The sequence below is a fragment of the Miniopterus schreibersii genome (assembly GCF_964146895.1).
Source record: "Miniopterus schreibersii genome assembly, chromosome: 20".
In the NCBI taxonomy this organism is placed as follows: domain Eukaryota; kingdom Metazoa; phylum Chordata; class Mammalia; order Chiroptera; family Miniopteridae; genus Miniopterus; species Miniopterus schreibersii.
The window spans coordinates 19,050,160-19,064,562 of NC_138122.1; the positions used below are offsets into that span (position 1 = coordinate 19,050,160).

The 14,403-nt window shown below is 52.0% G+C and overlaps 2 protein-coding genes across 3 annotated transcripts in view; one reads left to right on the forward strand and one right to left on the reverse strand.

The window, feature by feature from the left end:
- Positions 1-1,291: 1,291 nt before the first annotated feature.
- LHFPL7 (LHFPL tetraspan subfamily member 7) lies at positions 1,292-2,610 on the forward strand. Its single transcript, XM_081123490.1, is given in 3 exon segments — positions 1,292-1,573; positions 2,381-2,392; positions 2,395-2,610. Coding segments are annotated over 3 exon segments (372 nt in total). The 5' UTR covers positions 1,292-1,368; the 3' UTR covers positions 2,550-2,610.
- Positions 2,611-2,865: 255 nt separating this feature from the next.
- Positions 2,866-14,403, reverse strand: part of SGSM1 (small G protein signaling modulator 1) — a 51,508-nt gene continuing 39,970 nt past the window's right edge. For both annotated transcript variants that reach the window (XM_081123488.1, XM_081123489.1), the window contains 7 exons: positions 13,719-14,309; positions 12,671-12,795; positions 11,302-11,384; positions 9,186-9,295; positions 7,775-7,871; positions 6,586-6,753; positions 2,866-4,956 (listed from right to left, as the gene is read on the reverse strand). In XM_081123488.1, the coding sequence (XP_080979614.1) occupies positions 4,868-4,956; positions 6,586-6,753; positions 7,775-7,871; positions 9,186-9,295; positions 11,302-11,384; positions 12,671-12,795; positions 13,719-14,309 (1,263 nt within the window). In that variant the 3' untranslated portion in view covers positions 2,866-4,867. The remainder of the gene's footprint in view (positions 4,957-6,585; positions 6,754-7,774; positions 7,872-9,185; positions 9,296-11,301; positions 11,385-12,670; positions 12,796-13,718; positions 14,310-14,403) is intronic.

Here is a 14,403-nt window from a genome sequence, read left to right on the forward strand (position 1 = left end):
CTCCGTCACCTGCTCAGGGCTCCCTGTCTTTGAAAGGGAAAGAATGACACCTGAGAGGCGTTTAAGACCCATCAGCTTCAAAAGGGACTTTGCCTTTGATGTAAAGAAAGGAGAAGTGAGAACTAAGTAATTCTGGCATTGCGGCTGACATTTAAGGCTGGGTCCAGGTGCCACCTGAACATCTCCCCCAGGGACCCCCGGAGGCACCACGGCGTCCACATTCCTCATTTGGAAGACTCTAGAGCAGGTAGGCCATCGAGGCCCTTGCAGTGCGAGGTTATGTCCCAGCCTCTCCGTATTTGTGGATGTGTGTGTCGGAGGGAGCGGTGTCATGCCCACCCCGTCAGGGGGAGATTGAAGGACTCTGCGGGGGTAGCCATGGGTGTCTGCTGGTTAGTGGTTGAAGTGGGGTCTCGCCTTCCCTTTGGAGCAGTTGGCACCCCACGGTCTCACCCTTCCTGTCCTCTTGGTTCATTCTCAGTTCTCCATCCATCGCTGGAGTCCTTCCCCTCCGCTCCTCCCCTCTCTCTCTAGGAGCAAGCCACGGGGGACAGGAGCTTGGGGAAGAGGAGTTGAAGGGATATGGCTGGGGGTGGAAGGGGTGTTTCTTTCTATAAACCGGGGGAGGGGGGGACAGGAGTATAGGCTTCTATTCCAGTTTCCCCCTCATTTGCCAGGGGGATCTTGGGCAAGTCACATAATCTCTCTGGGTGTCCATTTGGTTTTCACATATAAAATAATGCCATTTACTTAAATGAAAAATACATGTGTACCGATCAATATCAGTTTCGCAAAAATGCCTCCAAACAAAAAGATACGCATTGCATAATTAAAAGGGTCACTGACTGGCAGGAGTTCGTGGGCAGGGTGGTTGCTAGAAATGCAGGATCTCAGTGTGATTTAGAAAAGGCGCCCCCTCTGGGTAGAAGCAGCCCTTTTGGATAGTGCAGGGCTTGATGGGCAGAGAGAATGAATGAATGAATGAATGAATGAATGAATGAATGAATGAATGAATGAGGAGGGAGGGGGGAGCGAGGGAGGGAGGGAGGGAGGGAACTGCGAGGGGCCTGCTTGAAGCAGTGACGACATGCAGGGCAGAGTGGGATTACTCAAAGTTCTAAACACTAACATTTATTCCGAGATTTGGGGGTTCGACTTCCAGAACTTGTTAGGGCGAATCCCTTCTCCACACTGGTTGTTAGCATCTCCCATTGCATCACAAGGTCGCAGGGAACTGATGACCTGGGGTGTGAACACAGGACCATATCCCTGGCCGGGGGCGGGAGCACCTTTGAAGCCCGTTTCTCTCCTTGCCCCGCTGTCTCCACCACTAATCTTGCTCACTGACCCCCGGGTTACTGACACTCCATGCTGGTGGGCAGCGTGTGGGCAGCTCTGGGGCTCTCCCTGACCTGCATCTCGGCCTTCAGCCTCATCTCCCCTGCCTGGCTCCAGACCCCTACCTTCTTTGGTGTCTTCTCCTACTGCTCCTGGCCTCAGGGTGACAGCTGGAGCCAGAGCTGTGCAGCCTTCAGGTCCCTGGATGATATTCCTGACTTTGCGTGGAAGGTGAGTCCTCAACTCATCAACTCACTGGGACCTCGGGGGGGGGGGGGGGGGGGGGAGCGGGGTAGACTATCAAACCCACAAGAGCAAAACAAAGACAAGCTCTGAACACCCCCCACCCCACCCCGATCTGAGCCTCTGACTATGTAGGGGTGGGGTGGGGTCTGCCTATTTGCATTTTAGCGGACCCCCCGGGAGGATTCTAAAACCCACATAGCACCTTGGCACACACTGAGGAAAGGTGCCCCTTCTTCGGGACACTATACTGCCACCTGCTGGAGTTACTGTGATCAATATGCAAATCTGTGATGATCCCAAGGCATCTCCGAAGAGGCGTGCAGTGTAGAACCTGCACACACCTCCCTGCCCACCCTCTATGCACTACCAGGTGGGAAAACCACCACCAAGGTGTTGGGCGCCTCTGTTACCATGCACATTACCGAATTCAACAGTGGGGACAGTGGGTCAGGACGCCCAGTCCAGCACCTCTAATTACCCGTACCTTCCAAAGACTGGTAATTACGAAGGTAGCCTCTCCTGGGGACCCTCCATGCAGGGAGTCGATACAGGCAGGGTATGGTGGTTGCAGATCTAGATCTTAATCCTGGCTCTAACACTTAATTAGCAGGATACCCTGAGGCAAATGACTCTACCTCCTTGGGCCTCAGTTTGTTTACATGTGAAATGGGGAAAATAACAGCACAGACCTCATGGGGTTTCCAGCCTCAGCAGCTGGTCAACAAGCAAAGGGAGGATCCTCCTGCCCCCAGCCCGGTCAACACCCTCTCTCCTCTCTCTTCCCGGCATGTCTCAGCTGCGCTTCTCCTTGAGGCTGGCTCCAGTTGGCCTTTAATGCAATTCTCCTCCTGTCCTGGGTCCTGGCCCCCCAAGAGCTGCGTCCAAAGAGGGACAGTGGGCAAACGCCAGGGGTGCAAGCAGCTGCAGGGAAACCCACTGTCAGACACATGAAGAAATCCAGCTGAGACCAGAAGAACCTCCCAGCTGAACACAGCCCATATTGCTGACCCACTGAATCCCAAGCTAAATAAGTGTCTCTTTTAAGCCACTAAGATGTGGGGTGGTTTGTTCTGCAGTGTTACTCCTGGGAACCGCAAAGATACAGGGGATGTGAAGTGATCCACCTGCCTTGAACTTTCTGGGGAGAGACCAGGCAGCTGTTGTGAGAATCTGTCCCCATCTGCGTGTGAGTCACTGCGGTGGGAGGACAGGTCCTTCAGAAACCTTTTTTTCTTTCTAATTAAAAAAAAAATCCCCCAAACACAAAAGCGAAAATAACCCAGATTCACACATTTCTCCGCGTATATATATTTTCTCTCTATATAGACACAACTCTTCAGTAAACAGTTACAAGAGATGCTGGTAACACTGAGAAAAGGAGAGCACTCCACAGACAGAACGACTCCCACGCACTCGATGCCAGGACACGAGGACACACACGACATACAGAGAGACCTGGAGCAGCACAGAGAGCTGAATAAATAGGCGGTTATTCCAAACCACGGCCACGGACATGTCTCCGGAACACCGCGAGAGAAGGCAGAGAGGAAATCTTGTGCTGTGCTGTGTGACTAGTCTGTCATAAAATAAATACGGATCAGAGGGCCTGGGACCTGGGTCTTGCTAACACAGCGTCCCCTGTGATGAGCAGCTATGCGGCAGAACGCACTTTTCTCTGGATGGGCCTTTCGCACATTTTTTTCCCATCTTGGGAAGCTGGGGGATCAGGGCGAGGAGATGTATGCTCCTGGGAAGCAAGGGCCACCTGGGCCTTGTCCATCCTGCCCCAAAGGCCCTGCACGGGGAAGGTGGGGGTCCAGATGCAGCTGAAGGAGCTGTGACCGAGGGAGGAGCCTTCCCCAGCACGCAAGACAGGGACTTCTCCGGTCCTGGTTTGCTCAGGGCGGGAGGACTCACGCATCCCCTGTGCGAACGCTTCAATGTGCTTGATGTGTCTCCTCCCGTCTCCCAAACCCTACCTGCCACTCTCTGTGTCCCCAATCCTGGTGCACTCTCAGAGCCCAGTTGGCAGGACTGCTTTCCTGGAGGACAGGGGGGCAGCTGAACCACCTAGCCCAGGATCTGTTGGTGGACTGGCGACCCTTTGGGAAAAGACACGGCGGGGACCGTTTCCGGACCGAGCCGCCGTGGAGAGCACACGCACCTACCCTGGCTGACCTCCGTCTTCCTCTTCCTTCGTCCTGAGTGAGCAAGGGCACTTGGGGCAAAGCTGGCCTCCCCGGCCACGCGGCTGCACCCACACACGCGCCAAGCTGCCGGAGCACCAGGCCCAATGTGCGGGCGGAGAGGCAAAGTCTTTCCTAGGGGGAGGGGAAGGGGACAGGACTCTGCCCTGCCCGGGGGGCTCGAGGGCGAAACTCAGAAGAGCCTGGGACTGTCGCGAGCCTGCAGACACGTCTCGGATCCCACTGCCCTGCAGGAAGACGCCCTTCTTGAGAAGACATCTCTCCCGGAGTCACGTAGAGGAGGGAGATGAGAGAATACAACACATGGGACCCCAGACGTCAAGGGGAGGGGAGTGCAGGCCTCCCGTGTGCCTTGTCTAAATGGGAGGGAGCCCCGGGACGCAGGCGGCTTAGGGAGACAGGCAGCGGGGTGGGAGAGACATTGGTAGCCTCTCCTCTAAGCCAGTGGGTCTCAAATGGGGGCATTTGGCAATATCTGGGGACATTCTGGGTAGTCACAACCGGGGTGGGGAGGAGGGTACTGCTGGCATCTGACGGGTAGAGGCCAGCGAGCTGCTCGACATCCTACAATGCACAGGACGCCACCCCCAAAAAGAATGACCCCAAATGTCAACAGTGCCCAGTGCAGAAACCCTGCGCCAAGCGTCTCCCAGCCTGTCTGCCACATCTCCAAAGGCCCCTTTCAGAGTGCAGAGGGAGCCCCACAGACTCTCCTACACCCATTTCCAAAACAAGACCCTTCCCAAGTCTCATCCGACAAGACAGTCCGGAGGGATGGGGGAGGGAAGAAGAGAGAGGAGACCGTCCGGAGGCCTCGAACAAAGATGTTCCCTCCATCCACCGCCAACTCCCGCAGAGGAGAAATCCCAGGCACGGGCGATCTTTGGTCAAACAGGAAAACGTAAGGCTGAACGCAAGGGGCAACCCCTCGACCCCACTGCCAGAGTCGGGCAGTTTCTCTTTGCTCAGAAGTCCATGCTCACACAGACACCGGGGCCCCGCTCCCGGGCGGCCGGGAGGAAAGTGGGCAGGACAGGCGGGTGGCGGCTCGGCTGGCTGCCTGGGTGAGGCGGCCCTCACTTGTTCTCGATCAGAGTCTGCACCTTGTACACGAGGTCCCGGGCCAGCTTCAGGATCTGCTTGGTGTTGTGTCGCTCGGCCATTTCTGAAAGAGCAGAAGACTCTTTCACCCTCGGGACACACTTCCAGCACCTAGAGGGGTCTCTGGGGAGTCCCCATCATTGTCGGGTGGCTTCATCCCCAGAGGGGCTCTCGAAGCAGAGACCTCGGGGAAGGCCGGCACCTCTGGACCTCAGTTTCTTCATCTGTAAAGTGGGGATTGTAACAGTACCTACTTCACAAGGTTACTGTGATGATGTCGGTTCAGTGTATGCTTAAAAAATGTTAGGTCTTCTCAGTCCCTTCCTACAAATACAATGTCCCGGAACTTTCTAAGAAAGCAACGCCAGGCACACAGTAGGTGCTTAGAGCACGAAGGGAGGGAAACGACAGAAGGGGAGGAAAGAAAGCAAAAATAATCATTCTATTGAGAGCCTCACAAAATGATCAAAGGCAGAAAAATCCTAAACTTAGACCAAAATCACGGAGAAGTCATTTACCGGAGGGAAAAACGCAGTAAGACCACGGTTCCCAAACTGGGTGCCGAGGTACCTCCGAGTGCCCTGTGCACTCAGGAAAACTGGGAGGGGGGACAGTGCGATGCTCCACCTCTGTTGAACACCGGCGTGCGTGAGTTCACAAACTACATTTCACTCCTGCCAATCACTTCATAGCCTTGCGCAGCTAGGTTTTCAGCAAGCGCTTGCTGCGACAGAAAGCAAGTGCCACGTGAAAATCGCGTGGACAGGAAGTGGAGGTGGGGGTGTCCCCCCTCATTCCAAGGCTCGAGAAGCTGGGCAGAGTCCAGCGGTGCACACCTCCCATTAGTAACTGGACTTACTGACATCGGGGTAGCTGGTGAGGGGGACCAGGGGCACTCTGTACTATCTCTGCAACTTCTCTTTAAGTCTGCAATTAGTCTAAAATAAAATCTTATTTTAAAAAATAACGTTTCCAGGGGAAGGTCACGGATGGCGTTTTTCTTGTTTTGCCTTTTCCAAAACCTCCTTTAGTTAAAAAAACCCCACAAACATTATAAATAGTAATAATAGTAACAACAGCGTCCTGCTATGGGTCCCCTCATAAGGGCCAGGTGTCACGTGACGGGCTTTATTTACATCCCGTTTAATTCTCCTGGCAGCTCTGTGATTGAGGTCTTAGCACCAATATTATCCCCTGGGACCTGCATCCCAGAGACATGAAGTGACTCGCCCAAGGTCCCTGAGCGGCAGAGCTGGGATCGGAATCCACATCTTATCTGACTTCCAAGGCCATGCCTTTTTCATGTCACCTCCACCGCCTTTCTTTCCCTGCCTTTCTTACACACATCCACCCTCCGAAGCAGACCCTGTTACCCCATTTCACAGATGAGAAAGCTGATGTTTAGAGAGAGACTAAATGGCTTGTCCATGGGCGCAGATGGCTAGTGGCAGAGCCAGGGTTTGCCCCGAGCTTGATATCAACACCCATGCTCCTGCCAGATCCCGGAGAAAACATATCCTCAGCATTACAAGACGTCAGCTCGTCCACAGGGAAGAGACAAAGGAAATGGGCAGAAGCCCCCTCCATCCCCTTCACTGTGCCAATCTCAGTAACTCTCCACCCCTCCCGAGCCCCAGGAAGGGGCCCTCTAGAAGCCCCCAGCCCCCAGATGAGCCCCTGGCCACGTGGGTACCGTTAAAGAATTTGATGATGTCTGTGAAATCCATGTTGTTCTCCAAGATGATGTCGCGGTAGACCTCCACGAGAGCCAGCGCGATGAACAGGACGTAGTGGGTGGACGAGACGTGTTTGGCTGCCCAGATGGTCTCCCAGACGGAGAAGACGTCATCATAGATGAGCTCTGCCGAGACACCAACCCCAACGCGGACAGAGTCAGCCACAGAGCTCACGGTCCTGCCCGCCCTCTGGGAAAATCCCAGGCCAGCTGCGCTGAGCTTCTGTCCTGGTGCAGCGGACAGAGCTCCGGCCAGGCGCTAGGAGACCTGAACTCTGTCGTTTGACTATCAGAAGCCTCAGTTTTCCCCATCTGTAGAATAGGCCAAGCAAATAAGGTGGGTTGTCTAAGTTTCCAGTTCTGACCTTCTGCAAGTGGAGGAACTGAGCATGTGCAGGTTTGACTGACACTGACATGTCCCTGTTCTGCCCCTTGACCAGTGTCCCCCTCTCTCCATCTCCTTTTGCACCCATGGGGGTATCTCCCCTTCCCCCTGCATACAGAGCTGGCTGCAGCATCTGGGTCTAGTGAAGAGATAGGCTTTCTGTGTCCAATAAACTCAGTCTGCATCCTAGCTCCATCGCTTACTAGCAAGGTGACCCTGGGCTACTCTCTCTCCTCATCTCTACCTGGGGTGATGCTCACAGTAGTAAAAGGCTAACAGGATAATACGTAGAAATGGCTCAGCACAGTGCCTGGCACTTAGTGAACACCTCCATACGTATTAGATATTATTCTTAGCATCACCCCAAATTTGCGCCATAGCAATGCACTGTGTTATACATCATTTCTAAGTCCCATGTGAAACATGCTCCAAGGGCTTCCAATTCTTGGTCTCTGATAAGCAGCATAACAGAATGGAAGGGGACTGGCCTTAGAAGGTCGACAGAGTGGGGCTCAGATCCTGGCTCTTTTCCTCCTAGCTCTGAATTCAGTTTTTCTCAGACTCAGTTTCCTCATCTGTACAATGGGGACTATACCAATACCTACTGCATGGTGTCACTATAAGATAAGGGAGGTGAACCGATCATTAAAACTCAGTAAATGGCTGCTACTCTCCTCCACTAGCTTTTGCCCTGTGGTCTCTTTTCCCCTGAGGCTCTGCCACAAAGAGCCTGGGAACAGGGCCCCAGTCTGAAGTCTGTACCTCGCTTGAAATCCAGCAGGAACCAGCGGTAGCAGAAGTAGAAGTGAGTGTAGTCCCCATTCTGATGCATCAGCTCAAAGAGCTCTGAGTCCAGGATCTGTCAAAGTAAGGAAAGGTGGGCATCGGTCTCCTGGGACAAGGCCAGACCAGAGGGGACAGCTGAATAAATGACGGTTCATCCCCCTACCAGACACCTGACAGCCCTTAACAACCAAGTGGAGTTAAAAACGGGCAAAGGATTTAAAGTGGACATTAACCTAGCTCAACCTAACCCAGCTGTTTCTCCAAAACAGATATGCAAACGGCCAACGAGCACGTGAGAAATTCTCAGTGTCCTAAGCCATTAGGAAAACGCAAATCAAAATCATAAGGAGATGCCATTCACATCCACTGGGGTGGCTGTAATAAAAACGACAGACAGCAAAGCGCTGGCAAGGACGTAGAGAACCTGGAACCCTCGTATGCTCCCGGTAGGAATGTAAAATGGTGTGGCTGCAATTCTACTCCTAGATGCATCCCCAAGAGAAAGGAAAAAATATGCCCACAGACAAACCTGAACACGAATGCACAACATTATCCATAACAGCCCAAAAGTGGGAACCACCCAGACGTCCAACGACAGATGAATGGATAAACAAAACACGGTATATCCGCTCGCTGGGCTAGTATCTGGCAATAAAAGTGAGTGAGGTACCGCTACATGCTACAACGTGGAGGGACCATGAAAACACTAAGTGAAAGCAGCAGACACAGAAGCAACATATCGCACGATTCCATTTATAAGAAGCGTCCAGAATAGATAGGCCTGTGAGACAGAGAGCGGACTTGTAGTTGCGGGGGGCTGCAGGGAGGGGCTGAGGCTCCTGGGTATGGAGTTTCTTTTGGGGGCGATGAAAGTGTTCAGAAATTAGACAGTGATGATGACTTTCGGAAGTGTGACTATTCTAAAAACCACTGAATTGTACATTGTAAAACGGTACATTTTATGGTATGTGCTGTACATCTCAATAAAGCTGTGTGTGCACACGCGTGTGTGCTCACATGCATGCACAAAACAGACCCAAGGAAAAGGGCCAGTACAGTCACACATCCTTTTAAGGCTGGGCCATGACTTGTTCATTGCGTGTTCGCGGTGCCTGGACTGAGTCAATGTTCGGTGAGAATGAATCTGGTAGAACTGATTTGAGTTGTGGAAGACTGAGCTGAACTGAGGTTTTTAGTTCAAATAAGAGGTTAAGTTGAACTGAGTTTCTGAGTTCAACTCGGCTGGGCTGGGCTGAGTTGAACTGAAGTGAGTCAGGTAGGACCGAGTTACTGAGTTGAGTTAAACTAGGTGTGGCTATTAAGTTGACCTCAGGTCCCCTGGGTTGAGCTGGAGCAAGTTATATTATTGAAGAGAACTGACTCGTACCTGGATTAGTGACCTCATGTTGGCAAAGTGTGTGTCCATGGCGCCTCCATGGGGGAAGTTCTGGTTCATTCTCTTCATGAGCTCCGTGAAGCAGCTGAAGGCGAGGGCCTCTAGGGAAAGAGCACAGGAGAAACCGTCAGCTTTGCCACGGCCCAAGGAACAGGAGGTCCCAAAGCGATGGTCTCGGGCCCTGAGCTGGGTCACAGGGCCCAGAGACAGTGAGAAACTAGTTATTCCATTTCAAGGCATGCTCTCCAATCTTTTTTTGGAGGAAAGCCAGCTGACACCTTTACTGCTTCGGGTGGAGGTGCTGCTGAGGCACTCTGGGTGAGGCGGCCACCTCCTCTCCACCTCCTCAGGTGTCTGGCTGCGCAGGATGGGGCTGGCCCTGCGGATGGCGGCCAGGCGCAGGTCTGGGTGGTACTTGTTCTTGCAGATCCTCCGCTGGATGCTGCTCAGGGTGGTCCGAGTGTTCTTGTTGATGGTGGTCTGCATGTAGGAGGTGGCCGGCTTCGGCTGGCTGGATCTCCACTTCATGATGACCCCTACACCTGTGCTATCGGTCGCCAGCTCCATGCCTACCGCCTTGTGCTGAACCAGCCTATTGTAGCAGAAGGATCTGAGGGCTTTCAAATTATTGGACTCAGTGCTGTATGTCTGCTTGTCCCTCGTGACCAAGAAGCTCGGCAGCTCTGTGCCACCATCCATTGCAGGTGGGCAGACATGGTGGCAGCTCCTCGCTGCAGCGGTCCGAGTCAGAGAGAGAGCTGCTCTCCAATCTTGATTACCTACCCCCTACCTTGGAAGTAATGAAACATTTTTTTCTTTTAGAAAATGATGGCGACAACAAAGTGCTCTGTTTTAAAGATCTCTATTTGCTGTAATAAAAACTTAATGATGTTTTGTTGATCCCAAACATTTTTTTTTCTTCTTTGAAATTGTACAGGGTTCATGAGATTCTCAAGTCTGGGAAACTTTTGGATTAAAACAGCAAACGTCAGTATTGGAAGGACGTTATGCAAAGAAATGGTAAAGTAACATCGAGAAAAGCTGCTGTGAGAGTCTCTACATACATTAAGAAACAGCTCTGAGAAGTCCCGCAATAAAGAAATCTGTTTCATACAGTTTAACCCAGTGTTTAAAAAATTTATTGGAAAAGGGTATTTTTCTTCTTCTTAACACCTAGTAATGTTGGAGTAAGTTATGAGGTTTCCCAAGGCACAGCAGGATCTCACTCATCTTTTAAAAGACTATTTTTTAGAACAGTTTAGATTTACAGAACAATTGAGAAGAGAGTAGAGAGAATTTCCATATACCCCACACCCCAGTTTCCCGTCACGAACATCTTACGAAAGTATGGTGCATTTGTTATAACTGATGGCCCACTGATAATATATTAACTGAAGTCCATAGTTGTGTGGGGTTTTTTTGTTGTTTTTTTAATCTGATGCCCTTTTTTCTGTTCCAAGAAGCCATCTAGGGTAACACATGACACACAGTTGCCACGTCTCCTTGGGTTCCACTCCGCAATGGGAGTTTCTCGGGCTTTCCCTGTTTTTGATGGCCTTGACGGTTTTGAAGAGACTTGTCTGGTATGCTACAGAATGTCTCTCTCCTGGAATCTGGACTGTCTGCCAGTACTTTGTTGAAGATTTTTGCTTTTATATACATAAAGGACATTAGCCTGTACTTATCTTTTCTTGTGACGTCTTTATCTGGTATTGGCACCAGGGCACCAATGGGTCCTCATGTGAGAACTGGCCTGAGAATGAGTTGAGAAGTATCCCCCCTATTCCATTTGGGGGATGAGTTTGTGCAGAACTGTTATTAATTCTTCTTCAGGTGTTTGGTAGAATTCACCAGGGAAGCCAGCAGGGCCTGGGTCTTCCTTTGTATCTCATTCATGTCTGTACAAGCAGTGGCTAGCAAAGGCCTGGCTGGGTGGCAATAAGTCCTGGCCATCACAGAACAAGAGGTCTTTCTATTCTATGGGGACCTTGATGCATTCAGCAGACAGGTGTTCTGAGCACCTGCGCTGACACAAAGTGAAGTTCAGCCCCGTCCTCTGCCATAGGAAGGAAACTGCCCCCAGCCCTTGGGCGGGAAGAACACTCACCATCGTCCAGAATGACCAGCAGTGGGGCCAGGAGGTCACACATGCCCTGGACATAGCCAATCTCAATGTGCTGCCAGATGTAGCTGAGAAAGACACAGGGGCTCAGCGCAGACACCCACAGCCTGCCTCTCCCACCCACGCTTCCTCTCCTCCTCTGTGGTTCGGACCCCATCCCTCACCCGGACCATGCCCTCAACCTCCTGCCTGCATCTCCATCCCCAGTGTCACGCTCTTCAAACACTGCAGGCTCAGCCACAGGATGGCCTTCCTAAAGTCCAGCTCAAGGAGGTCACTACATTCTCAAAAACCTCCGCAGGCTTCCACTGTGTGACAGCACAGTGTCCAAACTCCTTAACTGGGGGACAATGCATCTATAGTCTCCTCCCAACCCAGGTTCACAGCCTCACCCATCACGTCTCAATACTTCCTCCTCTCTGGCCACACGGAGGTGGAATAGTTAAGAGGGGGTGCTTATTAATGAGTCAGAGCAGGGCTTAGGAAACCTTTTCTGAGAGGTCCAGGTAACAACTATTTTCAGCTCTGTGGGCCGTATCTTCTGTCTCAACCACTCAGCTCTACAGGAACAATCACAGACACGATGCAAACAAATGGGCATGGCTGGGTTCTAATAGCTTCTTTACAGAAACAAGTGATGGGCTGGAATTGGCCCGTGGGCTATAATAGTAGTTTGCAAACCCAAGTTAGAGTAGCAGGGAAAGAAGTCCAGAGTGTATTACTGAGCATAAAAAGCAAGTTGTAGAAAAAGAGTTTATAGTATAATCCCATGTAGGTAAGAAGTTTTTTAAACTTTAAAATATGTATGCTATTATATATCATATACTATTATGCCATATTATATATATATATATATCTTTGGAGGAATAATTCCAGATATATGAGCAGCAGTTGCTTCTTCTGGGTGAGTAGTATTGATGGAAAGAATTTCTCTTTACACCTATGAGCTTCTCCTTTCCTTGGTTGATTTAGGATTTTAATAAGCATGGATTACTTCCATACTTTTAGAAATAAAAGTAATTTTTAATGGAAAGTAGTAAGTAGCCCCAGATCTTGGCTTAATGAAATAAAGCACAGGTTCCAGAGCCCGAGAGGTGTGTGGATGAGCTCCAGCCAAGTGGCTGCCAGCCGGGGCACCTGCAGCAATGCGGTACCCGCTGAGCCCCCGCTTCCTCTCCTACAAAGGGACATAATGCTTATCTCCTAGGCCTGCTGTGAGGATTAAGCGAGACGATGTCAGTCAAGGGCTCGGGATCGAGCCTGGTATACAGGAAGTGCCTAATAAGTGTCCTCTATTATCATCATCACTGCGTCCGATCCCCTGCAGGCGCGGCCCTGCCCCCGCTCCAGCCACCTGCACATGATGTTGCGCAGCTTCTCCAGGTTGGCGGGCGTGAAGTACCAGTAGTTGCGGTCGCACCTCTGCACGTCCTTCTCGATGCGGTGCAGGTTCACTGTGTACAGGTCCAGCAGCTCCGGCTGCCCGCAGGAGGGAAGCACAGGACAGTCACAGCCCAGCTCCCCTTCTAGAGGGTCCCGCTCCCGCCCCCTCCTGTCCTGCTGGAAGAGCACCCTCTACCTGGACCAGGCGGGTATGTCATTTGGTTTCTGTTGTCCTTTTCTAAGAAAACCTGTCACTTTGTATGAGGGATATTTTAAAAAAATTTTTCTTTGATAAAACAAAACAATCCTATGAGGGGCATGGACTTACTGCTCCCATTTCACAGATGAAACTAAGAGAGTTATAACTGTAGCTGGAAATAGGTCCTTCTCTGCTGAAAACCGGGTGATAATAACGGAAGAACTGAACGGAAGTCCAGTTCTGAATTACGCTGGACCTGAGGCCTTGACCCAACAGTCCTGATGAAACAGCTCAATGATGTGACAAGGGGAAAAAAGAACATCTAAAGGCCAACATTAATCCAAAAAGGCAAGAAAGTACCAAAGCTGGCTTTTGCCTTGAGGGAAGCTGCCAACGGGGAGGATTTAAGCTTGGATTTAACGGTGGTAAGGAATCTAGTGAGGCTTTCGCATTAAGGCAGGACCCCAAAGAGCCAAACTAAAATATTCACACGATGCTGGACCTGAGTGTAAGTCGAGATAGTTGCCATCAAGGCTGCTATGGACCGAGCGCTCACTGTCTGCCAGGCACAGAGGGCCTGACTCAGTCACTTTGAAAACAACTCAGGAAGACAGGGAAACTGAGCGACCCGTCTAAGCTGGTCACTTTGAACCCAGGACTGTTTGGCAGCACAGCCTGTGTTCTTTAAGTATTTTATCATCGCCTCCCCCGCGATGGGGAAAATGCAATGAGCCAGAGTCGTCTCGGTAACTGAGGTCTGGGCTCCACTCCCTCCCTCCTGGGGCTGTAGAAAACCGAGGGGACGATTCTAGACACTCACGGAGTAGGTGACGCCGCTGGATGACACAGGGGACGCCTCATTGTTGGCAGAAGTGCTCACGGCCAGAGACACCAAGGCAGGGAAGAGACTCTCCATCTCCGGCTCCTCTGAGAGGTTGTCCTCACTGTCCCCCCGGCTACACTTCTCCCCCTCGCTGCGCCCCCAGCCCTCCAGCGGGGCCGCCTCCTTCTCGGGCAGAGCCACGTCCATGCTGCCCGGGATGGACATGAACTCGTCCAGGCTCTCATTGGCGAGGAGGTCACTCTCCAGGCTGTCCTGCACGGCCAGCTCCTCCCGGGGAGCCTCGTCCCTGGAGGTGGTGGCCTCGCTGCTCTGCCCTTCATCCACGCTGCTGTCGCCGGGTCGGAGCCTCAGGGAGGCGCTGCGCTGGGCGTCCATGACACTGTCCTCCGTGCTCAGGCTGGGCTCCGAGTGCTCCGAGAGGCCGGAGGAGAAGTTGTGGGAGGAAGGATGGCCGGAATCAGGGGAACACGGGCCATTCGCCAGGTTCCCGTTGGGGATCTTGGGCTGTTTCTCCTCCAGCCTGCCTTCCGCCTCCACCTGCTCCACTTCGTCCACAGACTCGAACACCTGAAGACGAGGTGCACAAAGACAGAGGGACTAGGATGGACACTGGTGCTGCTTCCAGCAGTAACCTGAATATCCATCAACAGGGGATTGGTTC